The sequence below is a fragment of the Melospiza georgiana genome, chromosome 22, assembly GCF_028018845.1.
Source record: "Melospiza georgiana isolate bMelGeo1 chromosome 22, bMelGeo1.pri, whole genome shotgun sequence".
NCBI classification, from domain to species: Eukaryota; Metazoa; Chordata; class Aves; order Passeriformes; family Passerellidae; genus Melospiza; species Melospiza georgiana.
Genome location: NC_080451.1, coordinates 4,387,797 through 4,411,038, shown reverse-complemented (window position 1 = coordinate 4,411,038; position 23,242 = coordinate 4,387,797). Strand labels below are relative to the sequence as shown.

Sequence of the window (23,242 nt, the reverse complement as noted above, 5' to 3'; positions counted from 1 at the left end):
CCTCAACAGCCCATTCCTGCCTGGTTTGTCCTCAGACACATCCTGTCCCACCCTCCAGCCTTAAGCAGCCCAAAGAGTGTACATTCAGTGGCCACTTTGAGGGAACCAGTGGCCTCCTGAGAGGCTCAAAGAGCAGGATCTCCTCTAGAGAGCAAGGAGCAACCAGAGACTCCCTGTCCCCTGCTCCAATGCAGAGTGCTCCAATCAGTCCTCCCTGCCCTGAGAGACTCTGGAATAGGCAGAACCTGCACTGTCTCATCACAGTGCTTCTCACCCACATCCTGTGCATGAGGACTACGCAGGATGGAGATGCCTTCTCTCTCTCTTGTGTCCCTCTTCTGAGGTTGTTCAGGCTCACAGAGGGTCCTGGCAGAAGATCTGGAGAACCCAGCCTCCTCTCTGACCCTCCTCACCCTCCCTGGTTCTCCCCTCCTCTGCTGCTGAGCAGAGCAGCGCTGCAGAAGCCTCCCCAACACAGGTCCCTCCCTCCAAGCCATGACAGGGACATGCAAGCAGAGCTCACCAGGCTCCAGCAGGGCTCCACACACGTTGGGGGCATATTTGGGGAGCTGGGATGACACCTCCCATGGAGCAGCACTCAGCTCAGCCTGGGCATGGCTGGGGAGCTGCATCACCAGCTGTGCATCACCAGGGGCACAGCCTGTCCTTCAGCCTGCAGCAGCTGGGTGTCCCCGTGTCCCCAAAGCCTGGCTGGCAGCACAGGGGATCCCAGACCTTCTGCCTGCCCCTCCTCTCCGGGGCTGGGGGCCTGGAGCCAGCCACAGGCTACCCAGGAGCCCAGCAGCCAAAACCATTGTTCCCTTTGGCCCTGGGAGCACCAGCCCACGGCAGCTCCAGGTGTCCCCTGTGCACAGGGACACTCACATAGCTCCAGGTGTCCCCAGGGACACTCACACAGCTCCAGGTGTCCCCAGGGACACTCACACAGCTCAGTGTCCCCTGTGCCCAGGGACACTCACACAGCTCCAGGTGTCCCCTGTGCCCAGGGACACTCACACAGCTCAGTGTCCCCTCTGCCCAGGGACACTCACACAGCTCCAGGTGTCCTCTCTTCCCCAGGGACACCCACACAGCTCCAGGTGTCCCCAGGGACACTTACACAGCTCCAGGTGTCCCCAGGGACACTCACACAGCTCCAGGTGTCCCCCCTGCCCAGGGACACTCACACAGCTCCAGGTGTCCCCCCTGCCCAGGGACACTCACACAGCTCCAGGTGTCCCCTGTGCCCAGGGACACTCACACAGCTCCAGGTGTCCCCCCTGCCCAGGGACACTCACACAGCTCCAGGTGTCCCCCCTGCCCAGGGACACTCACACAGCTCAGTGTCCCCTGTGCCCAGGGACACTCACACAGCTCGAGGTGTCCCCTGTGACCAGGGACACTCACACAGCTCCAGGTGTCCTCAGGGACACTCACACAGCTCCAGGTGTCCCCAGGGACACTCACACAGCTCCAGGTGTCCCCTCTGCCCCAGGGAGGTTCACATCTCAGCCACATTTGTCCCCCCCAACCCTCACAGCTGCTGGGTAAGGGCCCAAGCAACTCCCCTAACCCAGCCCCCAGCCCCCAAGGTGCAGCCAGGGCTCAGGGAAGCTCCTCTCCTCCCCACTTCCAACCAGATGCTCTTGGCCTCTGAAACTCCCAGGAGGGCAAAGGCAAGCACCAACAGGCATTTTCCAAAGGACCTTCCATGGCCATCTGGCCAAAATCAAGAGCCTGTGGAAGGTTAAAGGCGTCCCCAGACACAGAGGGCTCGAGGCCACGAGCACCCAGAGCAGTGTGGACCTGCCCAGCACTTTGCCTTGGGAGCTGCAGATGATCCTGGAAGCCAGACTGGGAGCAGGGGGCTGGGGGGACCCCACCAAGCCTGGACATCCAGCGTGGGAGCCCAGAGAAGGCACCTTGCCCTGCTTCCTTCCAAACACCACACCTGCCACAGAGGCTGAGCCAAAGGGATTGCTGGTGTCCATCCCACCTCCTGCAGTGCACCAGGATGCTCAGGGAGCACACCAGAATCCAGGGTACCCAGCACGGGGGAGGGCTGGACTGCACCCTGCCCTGCCTCCACCCTCCAATGCTCCTGCTGTGAAACCCTCTGCTCGAGAACTCCAGAGAGAGTGGAAAAACATAAAATAAAGGATCACCACCCTTTCATCACCCTCTTCTTTACACCTCCCACGGAGCAGGGCACCTCTGTGCCCCCTCCCTCCCTCCCTCCCTCCCCAAGCTGCATCCTTCCCCCAGCCCCTCTCCCCTGCACTTCTCCTGCACAAGCATCTTCACTCCCTTTCCCAGTCTTTCCCAGGTCGGAGCTGATGCTTTCAAAGAGCCATCCACAATGACTTTAAGATCTCTTTCTCAAAATGCTAATAAGTAATTTAAAGACTGCCACTGTGCATGCATGGGTTTAGGGTAATTTTTTCCATGTGAATCCCTTTTCATTCATCCCTGACTACATTTAATCTGCCACTTTATAGCCCGCCTATCCAGTGTCATGAGAGCCTTTTGCAATATTTTCAAGACAACTGTTGTTTTTATCATCCTGAATAATTTTGTATAATCTGCAAACACTCTTTGCCTTCCCATTCCCACCCCTCTCTACTTTATGAATACATCACCAGCGCAAGCCTCACGCTGACCCCATCCAGTGGGAAAACTGACTCTTTGTTTCCCCTTCTTAAAGCACATTTTAATCCATAAGAGAGCCCTTCCTCTAAAATTACTGCTCCGGAGTCTCCTGGATCACCCAGGGAGATCTTCTTAAAGGATGCTCGTCCCATTTACTCTGGCTCAAATATTCATTTTATTGACTTATTGTAAAATACGGGTTCTCCTGCCTTCACCTCAGAACAGTCTCCCAGCCCTGCCCTGGGAAGCAAAGCCCCTTGGCAGGAGCCCCTTTGGCCACTCGGGGTGACACTGAAGTCATCCCCCTCCACGCCAAGGGCTCCATCCTGCACATTTAATTTCCCAATACCCATTTGTTGAGGGGAAACTTGGGGGATAAACAATTTCCGCTCTCAAGTTATTTTTCAAACTTCTTTCAGCCTGCCTTATATGGCTTCACATTCACCAGACCACAATTTCTGATTTTTTTATTTTCTCCTTTTAGATATCCCTTTCACTTTATGAAGAACATTTTTTTACTTCCAATGACCTCCTCCAATTTGCCACTTAATCAGGTTTGGTTGGTTTTTGGTTATTTTTAGGAAGCTCATGTTAAGTGGGCTGCATGAATTTATTCTGAGGTTTAATTTCATTTCCTACATCATGGGCAAGTATTTTCCTATTTTAGCTTCTCCCTTCAGTCAACTCCTTCACTTTGCTTTACTCAGACACCATTACTATGTGGTGTTTTTAAGTGCTGGTTGCTTTATGGATGCCATGGTCCGACTCTGAGAGAGGTAATGTGGAAGGAAGATATTTATTGGATCAACTGAGAAAGCTTCACCAACTTGAGGAGCTCCCCAGCCCCTCCTCGTGCCCATTGGAAGATCTGATGTCGTGTGTGGTTGCTCAGGTTTAAATCCAGAGTTCATCCTCCTGTGAGCTCTCCAAAGAACCACAACTGTTCTCAGCCACTAAAACCATCATTTCTGAATGTGACATTTAGGGAGGCACAGACCAGCCCCAATTACAGTTGTGTTTTCTGCCCTCATGGGCTGCTCCATCTTTCTTTAATGCTTGGCAGTCGGTGCCACACTTCCTGTCAGACCTGATAGTGCTCTCTTCATCCCAAGCAAGGAAATTCAGGGAGGGGCAACCAGCAGGATCCTCACTCACTCCTTTCCCTCATCCTGATTATCTCAGGGGTCTGGCACGCCCCGCACAGCCATCCGTGTCTGCACCCTGGCACAACCCGCCATCCATCCAGCAGGTTCCTGGAACATCTGACATTGATATAAAGGCATTAACAATACATGCCTGCACAACATCTCCAGGCACCTCTCCTTCCTCACAGCCTCCCTCCTGCTGTCACCTGGCCTCCAAGGGGTCCCTGCCCACCTTCAGCATTCCCAGAGCTCCCCCATCCCTGGCTATGGGCGGGCAGAGCCCTGGGAGCTCCCCCTGCCCTCCCTCCCTCCGCCCAGCCCATGCTGCACTCAGCCCCTTATCACAGGAGGCCCCATCCTTTCCCTTATCTAACGGCTGAACTTTTGCCTCTGAGGATCTCCCTGCACCCTCATCCCAACGAGATCCAACTGGCAGCTGTGCTTCGCCCTGGTCTCCCTATAAACCAGATCCAGGTACGGGAGGGATTACAAACCAGGGTGGGAGCTGACGGGGCTCTTCCTTGGTAAAAATGGGATTGTGGCAGGATGGAGCCGCACTCCCAGGCAGAGCCACCCTCACTCCTATCCCAGCAGGGCTGGTGTGCAGGGAGCAGGCACATTTTGGGACAGGAGTGGAGGGTCAGGCTCTCGTTCATCCCTCGCCCCAAAGCACATGGGAGCTGTCACAGCCCCCACTATTCACCCAGCTCCTCGGGCAGTTTCCTGAGTGCCCACCCCTCTTTCCAGCAGCTCAGGTATGTGCACACAAAGGGCCCTGACTAGTGCAGGCAGGTCCTTAGCCCGTCTCCAAGGGGACGGCTGCTCCCATCCCTGGGGACAGCCCCAAACCCCTCACAGCATCCCCAAGGCACAGCTGTGTCCCCTTCACACCCTCTGTGGGGTGACAGAGGAGCGGGGGCACACCAGTGGGCCACACCAACCCCGAGCCCTTGTCCCCTACAGCATCTCCTCCCTTTGCTTTTGTCACCCAGAGAAGCTGGAAGTCAGCAGGTATTGAGAGGACTGCTGCTCCCTCCCGCCTGGAAAAGCCACAGAACGGAGTAGGAAGGGCAGCAACATGGATGTTTAAATGAGGCACTGATTTATTTGGTCTCCAAAAGGAGCTTTCCCTTTTGCTGCCCCTATAATGCAAAGGGCAGGTGGGTGCAAGGAATGTGCCTTGTCAAAAATTAACCCAGGAAATGGAGGGGAGGGGAAAGCAGCAGGAGGGAGACGGATGGCACAGGGCCAGGCCAAAACCACAGGCTCTGCTCTGCTCCTCAGCCCCACTTGTCCCAAAACATTTGCTCCCCTCCCGTTCTTAGGAGAGTGTTTGCAGATCTGGAGCTCAAGCTCGCAGGAAGGATCAGCCCTTGACAGATTCTGTGTTTCTCCCTGGACCTGCTGCTCTGCTGCATCTCTCCAGAGCATGCCAGGCTTGCTGGGAGGCTCCTGCAGCTCCCATGCTTCTGGCACACCTGAACATCCACCTCCATGGAGCACCAAGGTCACAGCAATGCTCTGTAACCCTGAAGGGGTGGCTCAAGTCTTCCTCTATGGAGACCCAAAAAGATGGATACACAAAGGCTCAAACCAGCCCTGTGTCCCTGGCATCTCCCCACACCCCACGTGGAGGTGCTCACCATAAGTACAGGAGCAGAGACTATGTTTTAACATTACAATATATTACAGCATAAGTGAAATTAAATATACTGTATATTACAGAATCACAGAGTATCCCAAATTGGAAGGGACCCACAAGGATCATCCACTCCAAATCCTGGTCCTGCATAGGAATCCCCAACAATCCCACTATGTGTCTGAGAGTGCTGTAAATATTACATATACTATAATTCACTATTGAATATGCAGAAGCACTGAAGTCCTGTCTCCAGCTTGCTTGGACAATGGGCAGGGATGTCCATGTCCAGCACCTCAGCCACAGCATGCCCTGGGAATGCCCACCCCAGGAGTGGACACAGCCCTCCTGCCCCAGCATCCCTCTCCAAACCCAAGACTGGGCTCAGGACTAGGATTGCTCAGCACAGTTGTTGCTCAAAATCGAGTCCCCTCGCCCGTGATCTGTTTCCCAGCAAAACTGGTGCTGGGCAATTCTCCATCGCCCATTGGAGCCTGTCGCTGCCTCCGTGCTGCTGGCTCCATGCTGCCCACACCCTCACTGATAGCGGGGCCATCTCGTGTCTCCTTCTGCATTTTTGGCACAGGGCTGGCTCTCCTCCAGTCCTCGGGAAGCTTGCCAGCACCACAAGGTTTGTGAAAAGTTAACTCCACTGGGGTGAGGAGCACCATCGGGCTGGTTTTCCCTCCTTGCACGTGAGTTAGCCAGGCTGTTGATTTTAAAATACCTCCGTGTCCTTCCCAGCTCCCCCCAAAATACCTCGGGAGCGTCGGCCCCGCGATCGGCGCGCAGCCTACGCAGCAGGAATACAAAGCGGGGCCGTCAGCGATAGCGGCGTTACCAACTGGGGTGGGTATCCAGACCCTTCCAGGACTCCTTTGTTCTTGACTTTCTGGTTTGGGTTTTGTTTTTTTTTTTTTTTTTGAAAAACACACAAAAAACTTTCCTTTGAGAAGCCTGAACTTTCTCAGCTGCAGACACATTACCTTCCAACCGCCTTCACAACTATAGGCAATTCCTAACCTCTGCTTTATGTATGTTGTCATCCACCTCCCTGTTTTCCATACTGATTTATGTTTCACGTTCTTTTTACATTTCCTTTTAACAGAGCCGGTTTTAACCAAACAGCCTTCCCTCCGAGCCCGAACCATGCGTTCTGCTGGCCAGTGAGCAATCAACTTCCAATTTCCATGCACACTCCTGTTTATATTTCCTTCCCTATCGGCTTTGTTTCTAATTAAGGTTTGTTAAATGCAAGTGAATATATAGCGCACAGAGAAATATAAAGCATGTAGATAAATAAACACCCCACACACAGCCGCACTGACTAAGGCTGCGCTTTCAACCACGGATCCCAAAGCACTTTGTCATGTTCATTAACAAAACCTCGCGGCTCCCTTGGGAAAGATGCTTGGATTATTTTACGCCTTGTAATTAGGAAAACTGAGGCACAGAGGAGACAAGTGAAATTACCAGCAGTACCGAAATGCTCTGTGACAAAGCCGAAAACAGGACTCAAGAGGCAGGATCCTCCAGAATCGTAGTTTTCCCCTGAACAAGCCTTTCTGCCCCCATTTTGGCCCTGGAATATGCTGGGGCTAGTGATGGAGGACATCGCCACCATGGAGGTTCCCTGCAGCCGCAGGAACATGGTGGGTCCAGCCACCACCTCCATGGCCAGCAGCTACTGTTGGGTCCATCTGTCCACACCGAAGGGATCCAGAGCATTCAGAGGTGCAGGTGGACACCACAACCAGGCACTTTGGAAGCGGTGAGAAGAGGCAGTTCCATGAAGGAAGGAGCAGAGGCACGCCCAAGGAGCTGCATCCCACACGTTTTCACCTTGCCAGTTCTCCAGAAGCCCTTTCCTGGAAGGCTAGATTAGGGATCTGGCTGCCCACACCAACGCTGAGAGTGACCATCACAGCCCCGTGATGCACACAGGGCAAGAGGCAACATCAGGGGCACAGGGGGACCATCCAAAGCCAAACCAACACAGTCAGCCGCGGCTGGGAATGGCCGCTGGAAGCGCACCGACCGTCTCCCTGAGAGCGTCCCCGTTCACGGAGGAGCGCACCTTAGAGCGATCACCTCGGGCGGGTGAAACACCCCACCTGCACTGGCCAGCCCCTCATCCCTAGATATTCTCCCCATCCCTTGGCACTCATGCATACAGTGCCTGCCGCTCCTGCCATGATGGTGGGACAGTCACTCACGTTCCACAAACCCGCGCGGGAGCCCCGGGAGCCAGCCCCTGACCCACAGCACCGGCCGGCAGCACCTCCTGGGCAGCAGCAGGAGCAGGCTGGGGTGGAGGTGTCACCCCATCCCTGCCCAAGGCACCCGGCATGCCATAGTTGGCAGCATCAGCTTGTCATGGTCAAGTGTGCATGGGCCCCGCTGGCCGAGCCCAGAGCCCGTTGGAAGTGTCAAGGCCACCAGCGGATGGGGCCAGACGTCCTGCATGGACACGTATGCTCTCACAAACACGCTCCTCACCCCAACCCTCCCCCCCATAATTAAAACCATGCTGGGCTCATTTGAATAGCAGAGCTGGCGAGCGCTCTCCGCTGCAACGTAAATAGTCCTATTTATGCCAAGCTCCCATATTGTAAATATCACGATGTATAGCTGGCCAACCCATGAGTCATCTCCCAAAACTCCAACTTAATAAATGGTGCCTCATCCATGTTCCAGACAAACACCGTCCGAGCGGCTCCCACCGCCCGGCACACACAGGGCCAGCATGGCCACCCAGCCTGCCCACCAGCCCAACGGAGCCGGAGGGACAGCGGAGCCACCCAGCTCCTCCAACACGACCCTTCCACAATGGACGGGCATCCTCGGACCACGCCGCTCCAGGACCAGCCGGTTTTTGGCCTGACACTTGGCCCTCGCCCCTGCCCAACCCAGTTCTCTGGCACTTGCCAGGGTGTCCATGCAGCGGGCGGGTGGGAGCAGGCAAGAATGGCCGGGATGGCTGGGGACAGGAGAACGAGTCTCCCCCTGCACAGACCCCATCGTGGGGCTCCCACCCAGCGCGTCCCCGCACACCCAGCCCTGGAGCTCCCCACCTGCCGCCTCACTCTGCTTTGTCTGAGCACCGGGGACCTCGGCGGGGAGCTCGGCTCCTCCTGGGGACGCCGGGAACGCCACGGCGCCAACGGGGAGCCGGCCACCAGCTCCAGAACGCCGGTAAGGCCTGGCGGAGGGGCACCCCAAAGACTCTGCCGAGAGCAGCAGCGGGCACGGGGCGGCGAATCCCGGGCATCCCCGGGGGACCCGCCGCGGTACCCAGGGATGCCCACTCCGGCGGAGGGATGGCGGGGAGAAGGGCGGCCAGCGATCGGGAGGGTCTGGGGGCGCGGGGGGGGCACACACGACACACCGGGCTCCGGCGGCGACACCTCCAGCCGGGGTAGCACTTCCCCAAACTTCGCCTCCCCTCCGAAGGGCGTGCGGCGGGGAGGGGGGCAGGGGGCAAAGTGCCACCCCCCAAAAAACGAGGAAAACCCGGAGGGGGCTCGCCCTACCCGCAGGGCCCCCGCCCCCCGTGCGCCCCCCTTACCTTCCACGGCGGCGAGCAGGGGCAGGAGGGCGAGGGGCAGGCAGCAGAACCACAGCGGCCCCATGGTGCGCGCCGGGCCGGGCATCAGAGGCGGCGCGGCCGGCGCTCCATGGAGGCGGCGGAGCGCAGAGCGCAGAGCCCAGAGCCCCTCGCTGGGGCCGCCGCCGGCGCGGGCACGGCCGCGGGCACGGAGCGCTCCGCCGGCCCCGCCGCCGCGGCCGGGCCGAGCCACCGCCGCCGCCGCGCGGGGGACGCCCCGCGCCGCCCGCCCCGCCCCGCCCGGGCCGCGCTGCCGGCGGGGGCGGCCTGAGGGGGCCGTGAGGGGGGGCCGTGCGGGGGGGGCGCGGCGGGGCCGGCGGCGGGCGGGGGGCGGCGGGCGGCGAGCGGGCGGCGGCTCCCCCCGGCCCGCCGATGGTTTCTCCCGGAGCTGTCGATCATCCAGAGAAAGCCGTGATTTCAGCCCAAATCCGCCTCGCCGGGGCTCGCTGCGCCGCCGGCACCGGCGAGGGGGCGGAGGGGCGGGGGGTCCCGGGGGATGCCCCCGCCGCCGCGCCCTGCCTCGGGCCGGGCATCTCCCCCCGGGGCTGAGCCCCCGCAGCTGCCCAGCGGAGCCGGGGCCGGGGCCGTGAGGAGATCCCCGTCTGCAGAAGGGGACGCGTACAGCAGGATATAAAGAAAGAAACAAAAATCCAAGGAGTTGGTAAATCCGAGGCTTGTTGTGGGCAGCCCTGAGCCCCCGCACCCTTCTCCTCCACCATCCCCCCGCAGCCAGCCAGGAGAGAACAGGAATCCCCCACTTCCCACGTGGAGCAGCTGTGACTTGGTTACAATCCCCATTGACACTGCTGGGGCCAAGCAGGACCTTCCTAGAAGGTGCCAGGTGAGACCCAGCTCCAATTCTGCATCGCAGCGCTCAACAGGCCCCAACTCCCCCGATGCCTGGGAACCAAATCTGCCCTGTGGGCACCTCATGATCCACACCCTCTTCAGGGCATGCCAGGGAGGTTGGGATCTCATGGTCTTTAAGGTCCTTTCCAACCCAAACCATTCTGTGAATCTGTGATACGTGGCTGCTGCCAGAACTCTTTACCCCAGGAGAGCCCCCTGCCACCTGACATCTTCTCCTCGCCTCTCTAGTATCCACCTTGTACCCAGCAGAGCCTGCCATAGCTGTGTCCCAGTGTCTGCTGGTTGGGCAGAAGGTTCAGGTGCATCCTGCAGGAAGCACTTGTGTCCTGGAAGATCTTCCTAGGGAGGTCACACCCTGCACATGGATCTCTGCACAAGATGTGCCAGGTTCATAGGAGCTGAAGACCCACTGCACTTCGAGGATGGATTCCTGTCCCTCAACTCCCCATGGAAGGACATGGAAAAAACAGTCTAGGCTCCACTGTGCTCTTCTGTATCCCATTGATGCATCAGCAGCTTGAGCACCTTGGGTTCTCTGCCTTGACCCACCACAGGAAATGATTCCACAGGAGTGGTTAGTGGAGGTCACAGCTCCATGATGGTGTTGGCCACATGCATGAGCCAAATGGTCTTCCCCAGCTCAGTCTCTGGTCTGCTTTGGGAGTTCCTGTCACTGCAGATGTTGCTGCTCATCCACATTGGCCCCACGTCCAACACGAGAACCCTGTGGCCCAGCTCCATCATGTGTGGAGAAGCTTTCATCTTTAGAAGCTCTTTTGGGGTCACTCTTGCATTGAGGAAGGAGGCTGAAGGCCAGGACAGCCAGTGGCCTTGCTTCTTCTTCCTTCAGATGTGTTCTTCTCCAGGGCAAGAATCCCAAGGATCCCCAGCAGTTGCCCACCATTCCAGCCCTGTACCAGGCTCCCCCACTCCCTGCTGCTCTGGAGCAGCCAGCATTTCCCATCACCATTTCCAAACTCACCATATCCTCATTTCAGTCCTCCTGGATCCCAGGGCTGTTGTGTCCTGCACGTTCCCGAGGATCCATCAGTTCTCCAAAATGGAAGCCTGGAGTCCAAGAGCAGCAGCCCTGTGTGTTTACCAGTGCCCACCCAGACCCTCAGGATTTTCTTGAAGCTCTCCAGGACTGCAGTGCCAGACACAATGAGAATTTTGTCCCAAGGGAACACTCACTGGAGACCTTTTCTCTTTTGAGCTCCCCCTTAGGCTGTTGCTGATGGACATGGACCTTGGGCTACACAGGCTTCTCTGGCTGCTGCACTGACTTTGAAGCTCTTTTGTGCTCCCTGGAGTCTGGTTTGTGCCCTGGAGATGCTCTTCACAGCCAGTCATGAACTGTGAGCACTGGTCCCACCTCACACCTTCACTCTGCTCCCAGGAAGGGCTTTCCATGACTGTTGCATTTTTTGGCACCCATGGGAAGGCTTGCCAAGGTTCCACTGCCACCCTCACACACTTGCTGTTCCCAGTCTCCACCTTCTGACCTGAATCCCACAAGCTCCACCACGCCTCAGTGTCTGGGCAGACCAGCAAGGTGTCATGCAAAGCACCATGCCATGACAAGGGACTCCAGGCCTCCTCCAATGTCCTTCTCTGCACCTTCCACTCACTCTGCACCAGATTTAGTGGCTTCAGTGGAGGCTGGCCCACTGTGCATCCTCAGTGCTGTCCTCAGCCACGCTGCAAGCTGATGCTCTCCTTGCTGCCATCTGGTGACAAGAGGCCTGGGAACTGTGTCACATGGACATGGCCACCATCAGGCAGCTTGGATGTGGCCATTTGGAAGTCCAGTTACGCTGGTTTCGCTGGTCCTTGCTGCCCACAAGTTACCCTGGGGCAGCACTGCCACAGGACACTCGAGCCCTGCTGCAGAGAGCATCAGGTACAGCCTTGATGGGGTCACAAAAATGGGACAACCACTGCTCCAGCTGCACCCACATTTTGGTTTACATCAAAAGATGGTTCCCAGGCTGACAGAGCCAGGAGAGAGGACATCTAGGGGGACATTAAAACAGGTTTGATGGTGACACATTTAATGCTGCATTTTCGATTCCTGATGCAGAAAGAAAAAGGTCATTTGCATATGAAACCCTTGGCTCATCACACCTGGAGGAGGTGGCTCCCTCTCACCCTCTGTGAGGTTAAAGAGGTGCAGCAGGTGACAGCTGGGAGCGAAGGGAGGCACAAAGGAAAGCAGCAGGTGGTGACACAGAGCTGTCAGGCACGGACTCAAGGCTCAGAGCAGTCATCTTTGGTGATTCCAAGGAGCCTCAGCTACCAGAAAGATTCAGGAGATGCTTCTTTGGTCCAAGGAAGCTACTTGGTCATTCTCAATGCTCCAGCTGAGGGAGAGGGAGGTTTATGTGGGATGGGAGAGATGGAGAGTGAGTCCCATGCTGGCACCTAAAGTCCCACCAAAAGCAGACAGGAGCTGGTCCAGGGCCACTGAGAGATGCCCTGCAGAGAATCAGCACCCTTGGTCCTGAATCAACAGCCTTGGTCACACCTCTGCATGCAAGAGGAAAGATTGCCATGTCCTGGCTGAATCCCTTGGGCTCCAAGGAACCTCAAGCTTACAGGGGCAGGTTGGGAGGAGGAAAACACGAGCATATTTTTACAGGAATTGGAGTCTCCCTGCAGCAGAAAATCCGGTAAAAGCAAAACCCCAGTGAAAAGCAGCTTCAGCTGTTCTGGCTGTGGCTGTGACGGGCTTGGCCCCAGGCCAGTGAGTTAATTCTGCCTATTAACTAATAGTATTGTATTGTCGGTAAAGATTCATTGCTAAACTTATGTTTTTAAGATATCACTTATCATTTAAACACTTAACTCCTGATCCCCAAACATGTACAGGCACCATGTAGCCCTGCAGCCATGCTGCAGATAACCAAAGCCACCACTGGCTGGGGAAGCCGGGCAGTGTTAACCCTTTTTCCCCTCTTTGTTTGAATGATAAATTGTCTGGAGTAGCACTTTCCAGAGGAGAGCAGGCCCTCCCACTCAGGGACCACTTATTATCACCTACTTAATGTTCCCCAGCTCAGCAGGGATGGAGGAACTGTTCCCAATAGAGGATTTTTCTAACCTCTGTGAAGGGTGTGTGAACAGCCAGAAACCCCATGGATATCTGTGATTGCAGCCTGTCACCACCAAGGGCCTCCCTCTGTCCTTCCTTGCCTTTCCCAGTCACCCCGAGTGCTGTGCAGGCTGGGCACAGGCAGGTCTGGTCCTTCAGGAGGAAGGGTGGGAGCAACAGGGGCTCCTCGCTGTTGTGAGGGTTTATTTAGAATAGTTTATTTGGAATAGTTTATTTCGAATAGCTTATTTGGTTTTACACCCCAGCTCCAGGCTGAGCCCTCGGTGCTGCCCAGCACCTTTCAGCTCAGCATCCCCACTGATCTGTACCACAACCCGGCAGTTTCCAGGGTCTCAGAGCTCTCCTGCAGCATCCCAGAGCAAAGCAGCACCTTTTCCAGTTACACCAGTCACCAGTACTGGCTGCAGCCCCCACCGGGGACACTCTGGGGAGGTTTGGGAGGTTTCCCTGCCCAGAGTTAAATAAAGATTAACCTTTTACATCCCTGCACGCTTGCCGAGGCCACCTGGCCCTGGATGGCTCGTGCTGAAACGTGACACGGGACAGCCGCACCTCACTCAACCTGTTTGTCCTGTTGCAGGCACCTGAGGAGGGGGAACCAGCGGCTCCCTCTCCCCTTCAGCTCCCTGCTCCGGCGTTTCTGAGCCCTGCACCCGAGGGATTCTCTGTGCAGGAACCCCGGGCACCGGGTGAACAGCGAGGAGGAAGGCAGAGGGTGGCACTGGGCAGCCGAGCATCCTCCTGCGCTCCAAGAACGAGCAGAGCACGGAGCAGCTCCAGGATTTCAGCGTCCAGCACCAAGGGGTGGAAGGTAACCCTGCTCCATTGCTGCTGCAGTGTCTGTAGTCTGAGGGTTTAGATTAAGAAGGAAAAGTCAACTGGTAGATTGCAGTAACGATTTGGAGAGTTCTCCGCTCAGAAAATGAATGAAACTTTTGAATGGTAGCCATGGGAACAAATTAAAGAGAAGAGGCACTTTTGAAGCATTTAAAATAGATTTAGAAGTGTAGAATTGAGCAGAAAATTTGGGATATTTTGTTCAACAGCTAATTTGAACCCAGGTTCAGAATTAAAAGTAAGTCTTGGGAAAATAAAGTTCATAAAAGAGTCTTCTTGGGGACTGCAAAGATGTCAGGTCTTCTTGAAAAATTTGTTTTGGTAAATAAGCAGGGTCATAGAGAGGCAGGAAGGAAAAAATATTAAAATAAGGTAAATTTAAAGAAAACAATATATGATCTATTTATTTTTAAATAAAAACAAGGATTTCCTGATTTATAGATTTATATAATCCTTAAGGGTGGAAAAGACCTCCAAGATCACCAAGTCCTACCTTTGACTACTTTTCCAGAATGTAGAGAAATGTGTCAATCAAGTATATAAACTATTACTCTATGTTTAAAAAAAATTTTTTTAAAGGCTATTTAGATATACAGCAAATAAAAGGTGGAACCAAACCATCACTAGAGTTTCATGTTATATATAGAAACATAATCCAAAATACTTTACAGCCATGAGGCATGACTGGCAATAGATGGGGTCTGTATTCTGGAAAATATTTTCATTTTAGTGCTTGGTTATAGCCAGAAATAACAGTGTTAGAGAATAAATCTGCCCAGCAGATAACCTGTAATGAAAAACTGCCAGGCATTACCTACTGATAGGGGTAACGACATAAAAGGATGCTCGATTTAATTGCTGTCATTTGTAAAGGTTTGTAAAAGAAAAGGATGTAACCCAAGCTATTTTGTGGCAGGGAACCTGAGGTCCAGAAGTCTTCCAGAAAACAGTTTTAAAGTTGTTCAAAGGAAAGTGGAAAAGCTGAAAAGTCAAACTCAGGTCTGTGTTTAATACTACAAAATTACAGGGTGGCATCCTTGAAGTTGAGAATGCTGAAATGGCATTTAATAGGAAACTGGGGAAACCGGGGAGAAAACTACCTGGGTTTTGTCAGTGCTGGTGTTAAATACACGAGCTTTGCAAATGCTTATGGACACTGAAAAAATGCAACACTATGTGTTACAGTGAAGGCACTCCTGGGCAAAATCCCCAGTGCTCTGAGGTAGCAGGGGTTTAGGAGCAGGCAAATACAGGAGCAGAGGCAATGGTCTGGTGTGAAACTGCTCCTTCCTCCTCTGAGGTGCTACAGAAAGACAGACCTGAAGGAGGCAACCACATCTCCTTCCACGGCAGAGGGTGCAAAACACACAGGTGTCACAGCCAGGTTGAGTGGGGGAGCGCTGAGTGGAAGATGTCCCTGTCCATGGCAGGGGGTGGAACTGGCTCTCTAGGATTCCTTCCAGCCCAAACAATCTGGGACTCCATGCCTCTCTCCAGGTATGTCCAAAGGGAGATGTGGTGGCACAGAGAAAGCAGAGCTGTGTGCAGGCAACCCAGCCCCCCCTGGCAGGGTCTGGAGATGAAAGGTCAGGAGTCAGCAGGAACTGGGCTTGTGCTCTGTGATTTGCATTTCCCATTCTCCCTTTGGGTCTAGGAATATCCATATCATTAAGGTCTGGGCTGAAATGGGACTGAACTGCAGCAATTCCTGCAGTGATAGCAAATGCATGCACAGGCTTCTGACTCTGATATTATTGACTTACCTTTTATTTTATTGAAGATTCATGAGAATAATGATCTCTAGCAGCAAGGTATCATAGAATCATGGAATTATAGAATGTGTTGGATTGGAAGAGTCCTTAAACCACATCCCATTCCACCCCCTGCCATGGGCTGGGACGCCTTCCACTGTCCCAAGTTGCTCCAAGCCCCATCAACCTGGCTGTGGGCATTTCCAGGGATGGGGCAGCCACAGCTTCTCTGGGCAGCTTGTGCCAGGTCCTTACCACCCTCACAGGGAAGAATTTATCCCCATTTAACCATTTCAGTGTGAAGGCATCCCTCCTTGTCCTGGACGTGCCTTGTCCAAAGTCCCTCTCCAGGTTTCCCCCAGTCCCCTTTTAGGTCCTGTGTGGCAGTGTGGTTTCCCTGGAGCCTTCTCTTCTCCTGGCTGAACACCCCCAGCTCTCTTGCCCAGGGACATCTGAGGGATGAAGATGGGGTGTGGTGAATATCGAGCTCAGTGCTACAGAGGCAGGAGCGTGGTGGGAAGGGACAGGCAGCACTAATGATGCATCAGCACTGTGGAGGTGGTGGACACATCTTCAAGGAGGGAGAGGCAGGGGCTTGTACTCAAAATGTGAGGGGGCTTGGGGGGTCATTCTGGGGCTGGGCAGAGGCAGGGGACACACATCCCTTCAGGGCTTGAGGAGTGCTGGCCATGGCACAGGAGCAGGACCTGCTCTGTGTCTGTCCGTGGCTGTGGACAGCAGGGAGTGGGAGGAAGCACTGCCCAGTTAACCAGCGTGGATGGAGCACAGCTGGCCCTGGAGCAGCCTGTCCTGCTGCCCTTGGGGCTGCTGACCTGGCAGCGGAGGGACCTGCCAGCCAAAGCGTGCCCAGGTGCCTGCTGGTACCCTGGCATGGCCAGGATGGGGCAGGGATGGTGGCACTGCTCCCTGCCAGGAACACCGGGCACAGGTGGGGTATTTTCAGGGTCCCCCATAGTTGGGAGGAAAGATGAATCTGACTCCATGTTCTTAGAAGGCTGATATTATATTATATTATATTATATTATATTATATTATATTATATTATATTATATTATATTATATTATATTATATTATATTGTATTGTATTGTATTGTATTGTATTGTATTATATTATATTATATTATATTATATTATATTATATTATATTATATTATATTATATTTATTATATTTATTATATTATATTTATTATATTTAATTTATTATATTTATTATACTTATTTTATTATATGTATTTTATTATATTAAAGAATGCTATACTAAAACTATACTAAAGAATACCAAAAGAATACATACAAAAGGCTTAACAAGACACCAATGAAAAACTCGTGACTCTCGCCAGAGTCCTGACACAGCTGGCTGGGATTGGTCATTAAGTCAAAACAATTCACATGAAACCAATCAAACAACTGCCTGTTGGATAAACAATCTCCAACCACATTCCAAAGCAGCAAAACACAGGAGAAGCAAATGAGGTAATATTGTTTTCCTTTTTCTCTGAGGCTTCTCAGCTTCCCAGGAGAAGAATCCTGGGCAAAGAGGACTTTTCAGAAAGTATGATGGTGACACACAGGGGACAGTGATGGTCACAAAGGTCATCCTTTCATCCAGCCCTGCAGTGTGGCCCATTGAGGAGGCTCTTTGCAGATTTGCCCCCGAGACTTGCTCCTTGCAGCTGCTGGGATCCTGTTGGCCCTGGAATCAGCATCCTGCTTGATCCCTGTGGAATTTCTCCTGGAGTGCTCCTTTGGGGATTCTCATAAGCACCTGGGACTGTTGGTTCCTCCTGCACTCATGGAGGTGTCCCTGCTCCTGAAGGGACCAGGGGCACACAGCACCAGGGCTGAGCCCTCACCATGCTGTCCTGGCACAGGAGGGGATGGCGTGCCTTGGGGAGGGCTGTGGTGGCCGTATGAAAAGTTCCTGGGAGACATAAACTCCATGCATTAGAGGGCAGCTGAAGACCCCTGGGTAAGTGCTGTCTGCCAGAGGAGAGTCCATGGGGCTTCTCCAAAGGGGAATCCTGCTTCAGAACCCTTCAGAGCCCTCCAGAGTGACCAAGCACACACAGTCAGTGCCACCTGCTCCTGGCGTCTGCTGGGGGTTCCAAAATCTTTCCTTTAAGTTCCTTGCCGAAGGTTTTTTAAGGAAAGCAGGAAGCCTGGGAGAGTCAAGGGAGTTCCTTGTCATTTTAATTGCATAAGAGATGGTTGCAGAGAGAAGTCAGCAGAGGGAGGTCACCAGCCTGTCCTGCAGGAACAGGGGTGAGCGAGGAGGTGGCAAAGGATAAGTGATGCCATAGGGAAAACAGCCATAGCTTCACTTGCACAGTGACAAGGTTGCTCCCTTCTCTGTCTTCTCCCAGGAATAAACCAAAGCCATCAAACGACACTTGTGTGAGGTCCAGGCCCAGGGTCTAAAAGATTGGGGCTTGGGATTAAAGGAGATGATTCTTCACATGGATGGGAGGTGAACTGTTGACCTCCTCAGCAGAGCTGGGGACACAGAATTCACAGGGATCCGAGTGCAGCCTGGAAAAGTCCTTGGAATGGAGATACAGGAATTTAGAACACACAGGGAAATCCATGGAAATTAAAATAGCTGGAAAGTCATCAGTACAGATTTTCCTGGACTCCTGCAGCCCCCCAGCCTGTCCTCTTTCTTCTGTTAAAATCCTTCCTGGCCCCTTGGGAGATGTTGTGGGTGCTAGAGACTTGTCCCATGGGCTACAGGGGCTCCCTGCCATCAAATGGCACCAGTGCAGGATGGGGACCCCCAGCACAGCCCTGCCAGTTGCATTCATGCACCCAAGAGGTCTTGAATTTGGCTTTACTTTGCTTTTTTCTTTCTCAAGGTGTGTTTTGCTCTGCCTGGAGAGCTGGGAATGTCAAGAGCTGGGGTTGCTATGCCAGTGCTGGGGTGGGGACTCGGGCAGGAGCTGAGGGAGCTGGCACAGGGCCCTGTGGGAGGGAGCAGGGCCAGCTCCGAGGGGAGCTGAGGGGCGCCCATGGGTGCTCCAGCCTTGGGAGCACAGCAGGCACAGAGCCTTCCAGCCTTGGGTTATGGAGGCAGGGATGTGTTGGGCTGGAGCTGTGCTGAATGCATTGCTCAGCAGGAATATGGGGAGGAAATAAATCAGCCCCTGATTTACCTGGGAGGACAGATACTTCTTCTCAACTGGTTTTTAATTTGGACTCAATTTCCAAGCCCGGCTGTTCAGATGTCTCTGAGATAAGTGATCTGTGTAACGTCTGAGTCAAACAGGATTTTCCTTCTTTTCAGACAGCAAAGCTGTGCTCTGTAAGTGGATGTTCCAGCTAATGAGGTGTTAAGTGTAGAGAGAATCACAAGTACTTGAGGGCAGGATCCAGCTGGTAGTAAAACCAACAACCAGCACCAAGATTGTCCTCAACTTCCAGGAACAACTTCAGACAATAAAACTGTACTGAGGGCAGGAGCGAGGGAAAGCCTGGGAAATAGAACCACAAAAATACAGCCATGTGTCATGCTACAGCTGCATCACACGTTCCCTTTCCTTGGGCCAATGGAGGATGACAGGGAGAGACAGCAACAGTGGCTTTTAGCTGGCAACCAGGGGCCAAGTGGGAGCATTCCTGAGAGTCCTGAAGTCCCAACATTTGCTGAAGAAATGTGCACAGAAGATGCAGTGAACCCTGCCGTGGGGGTTCAGCACAGGTCTCTGCTCCCCGGGAGCAGGGATGCTCTCTGGGCCTGAGCTACTGTGCCTTGCAGTGTCTGCAGTGCTGAGGGGAACACGGTGAATCCTGAAGCCAAACTCATCATCTGCCCATTTTGTTTGCCTTTGGAGCAGCCCAAAAGCCCAGCTGCACGCACACTCAGTAGCCCTGGTGTCTGTCCCTCCACAGCAAAGCCACCTCCATCTGTCCTTCTGTGGAGAACAGGCAGCCCAGGAGCAGCAGGACCACCTGGCACAAGGACAGAGAGGATGCACAGGCTCCACAGTGACCTGCTCTTCAGGACACTTCCACACCCCAGAACCAAAAAATCACAGTGATATTCTCTGAAAGGGATTTTCTTCGTGTTCTGCTGTGGACACAGGCTCAGCTGGCACATCAAATGGACATCAGGGTTAGGGAGCAAGCCCATGAGGAGGCCGGAGTAGACCAGGTTGGGGCAGAGAAGCAGGAATGTCCTACAAATGCAGTGTCAAGACACATAGATGTCTTAGCAAGGGACTGAGCAGGGAGGATCAGAAACGGGTAGGAGAAACACAGCAGGTTCCCTAGAACAGCAACCCATGGCAGGTGTCCTGCTCTGGACATTCCAGGTGGTGCTGAGACATCCACAGGAGCTCGTGGCAGACGGTAGAACTCTGTCAGCTCCAACACTCACTCAATGTAAGAAACCTGGGGTTGCAGGAAATCCCCTAGAGGGTTTCCAGGACCTGCCACATCCACCCTGACCTAGTGCTGATGACACTGCAGGAGGCTGGAGCAGAGACCCCACATATGTTCCACCACCACCTCCAGGATTTGTGGGGATCTCCTGAACTGACCTTCTCTGGGACACAGGCTGTGCAGCAGCAGCAGCAAAAGGAACAACCTGCAGTCCCTGGAGCAATATGGATATGGATGTGGATGTGGGTATGGATATGGGTATGGATATGGGTATGGGTATGGGTATGGGTATGGGTATGGATGTGGGTGTGGGTGTGGATGTGGGTGTGGGTATGGATGTGGATGTGGATATGGGTATGGATGTGGATATGGGTATGGATGTGGGTGTGGGTATGGATATGGATATGGATGTGGATGTGGATGTGGATATGGGTATGGATGTGGATATGGGTATGGATATGGATGTGGATGTGGATGTGGATGTGGATGTGGATGTGGATATGGATGTGGGTATGGATATGGATGTGGATGTGGATGTGGATGTGGATGTGGATGTGGATGTGGATGTGGATGTGGATGTGGGTATGGATGTGGGTGTGGATATGGGTATGGATGTGGGTGTGGATGTGGATGTGGATGTTAATGTGGATGTGGATGTGGATGTGGATGTGGATGTGGGTATGGATGTGGGTGTGGATATGGATGTGGATGTGGGTATGGATGTGGATGTGGGTGTGGGTATGGATATGGATATGGATGTGGATGTGGATGTGGATGTGGATGTGGATGTGGATGTGGATATGGGTATGGATATGGATGTGGATGTGGATGTGGATGTGGGTATGGATATGGATATGGATGTGGATGTGGATGTGGATATGGGTATGGATGTGGATATGGGTATGGATATGGATGTGGATGTGGATGTGGATGTGGATGTGGATGTGGATATGGATGTGGATGTGGGTATGGATATGGATGTGGATGTGGATGTGGATGTGGATGTGGATGTGGGTATGGGTATGGATATGGATGTGGATGTGGATGTGGATGTGGGTATGGATGTGGATGTGGATGTGGATGTGGATGTGGATATGGATATGGATAAGGATATGGATATGGGTATGGATGTGGATATGGATATGGATAAGGATGTGGATATGGATGTGGATGTGGATATGGATGTGGATGTGGATGTGGATGTGGATGTGGATGTGGATATGGATATGGATGTGGATATGGATGTGAATATGGATATAGATGTGGATATGGATATGGATGTGGATATGGATATGGATATGGGTATGGATATGGGTATGGATATGGATGTGGATGTGGATATGGATGTGGACATGGATATGAGTATGGATGTGGATATGGGTATGGTTTAGTGGGCATGGTATTCAGTCAAAAGCTGGACTTGATCTTGGAAGTCTTTTCCAATCTTAATGATTTTGTGATTCTAGGATTCTATTGCTGTCCCACTGCAGCAGGTGGATAAAGATGTATCTCTGGAGCAGGACAGATCTCAGGAGCAGGGATGGGAGAGCTGAGGGAAAGGTTCCAGCACCAGGACCCTCCCTGCCATCCAGCATGGGACAGCACTTGGTGCTGGCTGAGCAAGGTCACCAGGGGATGGAACAACACAGGACTGGCAGCAAGCCAGCATCCCTCACAGCACTGGAGTTTATCTTTAAAAACAACAACGGCAGCAGCCCCACTTTGCTGGAAAATACCTGCCCAGTGCTGGAATCCTGCATCCTCAGGCAGAGCCAGGCATCCTGCGGGAGCTGAGCCGTGTTATCTGCCCGAGGGGGATTACGCTGTGAAAACGGCTCGTTGGGGATTGTATATTAACAGGATATGCTCGGCTGGTTGACAGGAAGCAATAAAGTAATTTGAAAGAGACTGGGAGAGAGTGTGTGAGTTCCTGCGTCTGTGTTAAATCATGGCTCTAGATAAGCAAACAGCGGCCCCGGAGCGGGAGGAGCGCTGCCAGCAGGGACACGGCCGGTGCCAGAAACCTCCGGGAGCTGCCGCGAGTCCGTCTCGGGGGCAGCGTGGAAGCCGCTGGGCTGCGATTACAGCGATTACAGCGATTACAGCTCTGCCGTGCCCTGCTCCGGGCTCCCCGTCCGTGCCAGCCCAGCTCTGCCGGGACGCAGGGACAGAATCCCCGGGCAGCGCCGGAGCTCCGTGCCTGCAGCTCCGAGCTCAGGGCAGGAGCTGCTCCTCCGGCAGCTCCAGGCCTGCGGGAAGGGGAGCAGAGCCGGAGGAGAAACCCGTGCGGCTGCGAGGAGCGACGTGCGAGAGAAGGGCGAGGCTGGGCAGGGCAGGGGCTGAAGGCACCGCCGTGGGTCGGACCCAGCTCGATCCTGCCAGGGTGACAGCCAGCACAGCACCTGGCACCCCGCTCTGCCGCCCACAGCCTGCTGGAACCGCGCACGGCAAAATGTCAGCGCTGTTTATTGCTCGCAGAGAGGCTCCGACAGGGGATGTTTGAGGTCTTCTGATGCAATCTCTGGTCTTTTTCGTTAGGGATCCACTTTCACAGAGCGAGTGATTGCCCAGAAGCTCCCTGCCACAGGATATGAGCTCCACGGGACCAACAAAATGTGTCTGCGTTTGGTGGGGACTGAAGACACTCAAAGCACTGTCTTCAGAATAATAGAAATGAAAAAATCACATATGCTGCCTTCCACCAGAGGCAAAAAAAATCCAACCTAGGGCACGGATGAGTGTTGAACCTTTTTTCCCAGGTGTCAAGTGCTCCTAGATGGGTGATGGGCAGGAAGTGGGATGGGGCTTGGAGCAAGCTGGTCTAGTAGAAAGTGTCCTTGCCCATGGCAGGGAAGATGGAACAAGATGACCATCAAGGTCCCATTGAACCCAAACCATCCTGTGATTCTATGAAAGCTCCCTTGGCAGTGGTTGATGTCAGATGCTGTATCTCACTCTGAAGCACCTCACACTGCCCTTGTCAGAGAAGATCTCCTGGTGCATGGAGCACTGTCCAGAGTGCACTGGGCACCCCTGTGCCTGACCAGCACCTCCTCCAGGCCATGAGTCTTCACACTGCTGCAGCTCTGTCATGGGAAGGCTTCCCTGGAAGCCGAGGCCATGATGCATGTGGACACCTGCATACATTGGAAAGTAAGTCCATGCCAGCAGTTTTCACAAGCGTGTTTGTTGCATTCCTTGGGGCATCACAAGCCCTCCCTGCTGAGGA

At 53.9% G+C, this 23,242-nt stretch overlaps 1 protein-coding gene across 3 annotated transcripts in view; it reads right to left on the bottom strand.

Moving 5' to 3' along the window:
- EPHB2 (EPH receptor B2) overlaps window positions 1-9,147 on the bottom strand; it is a 144,942-nt gene extending 135,795 nt beyond the window's left edge. For all 3 annotated transcript variants that reach the window (XM_058039501.1, XM_058039502.1, XM_058039503.1), the window contains exon 1: window positions 9,002-9,147. In XM_058039501.1, coding sequence (XP_057895484.1) covers window positions 9,002-9,086 — 85 coding nt within the window. In that variant the 5' untranslated portion in view covers window positions 9,087-9,147. The remainder of the gene's footprint in view (window positions 1-9,001) is intronic.
- Window positions 9,148-23,242: the final 14,095 nt, after the last annotated feature.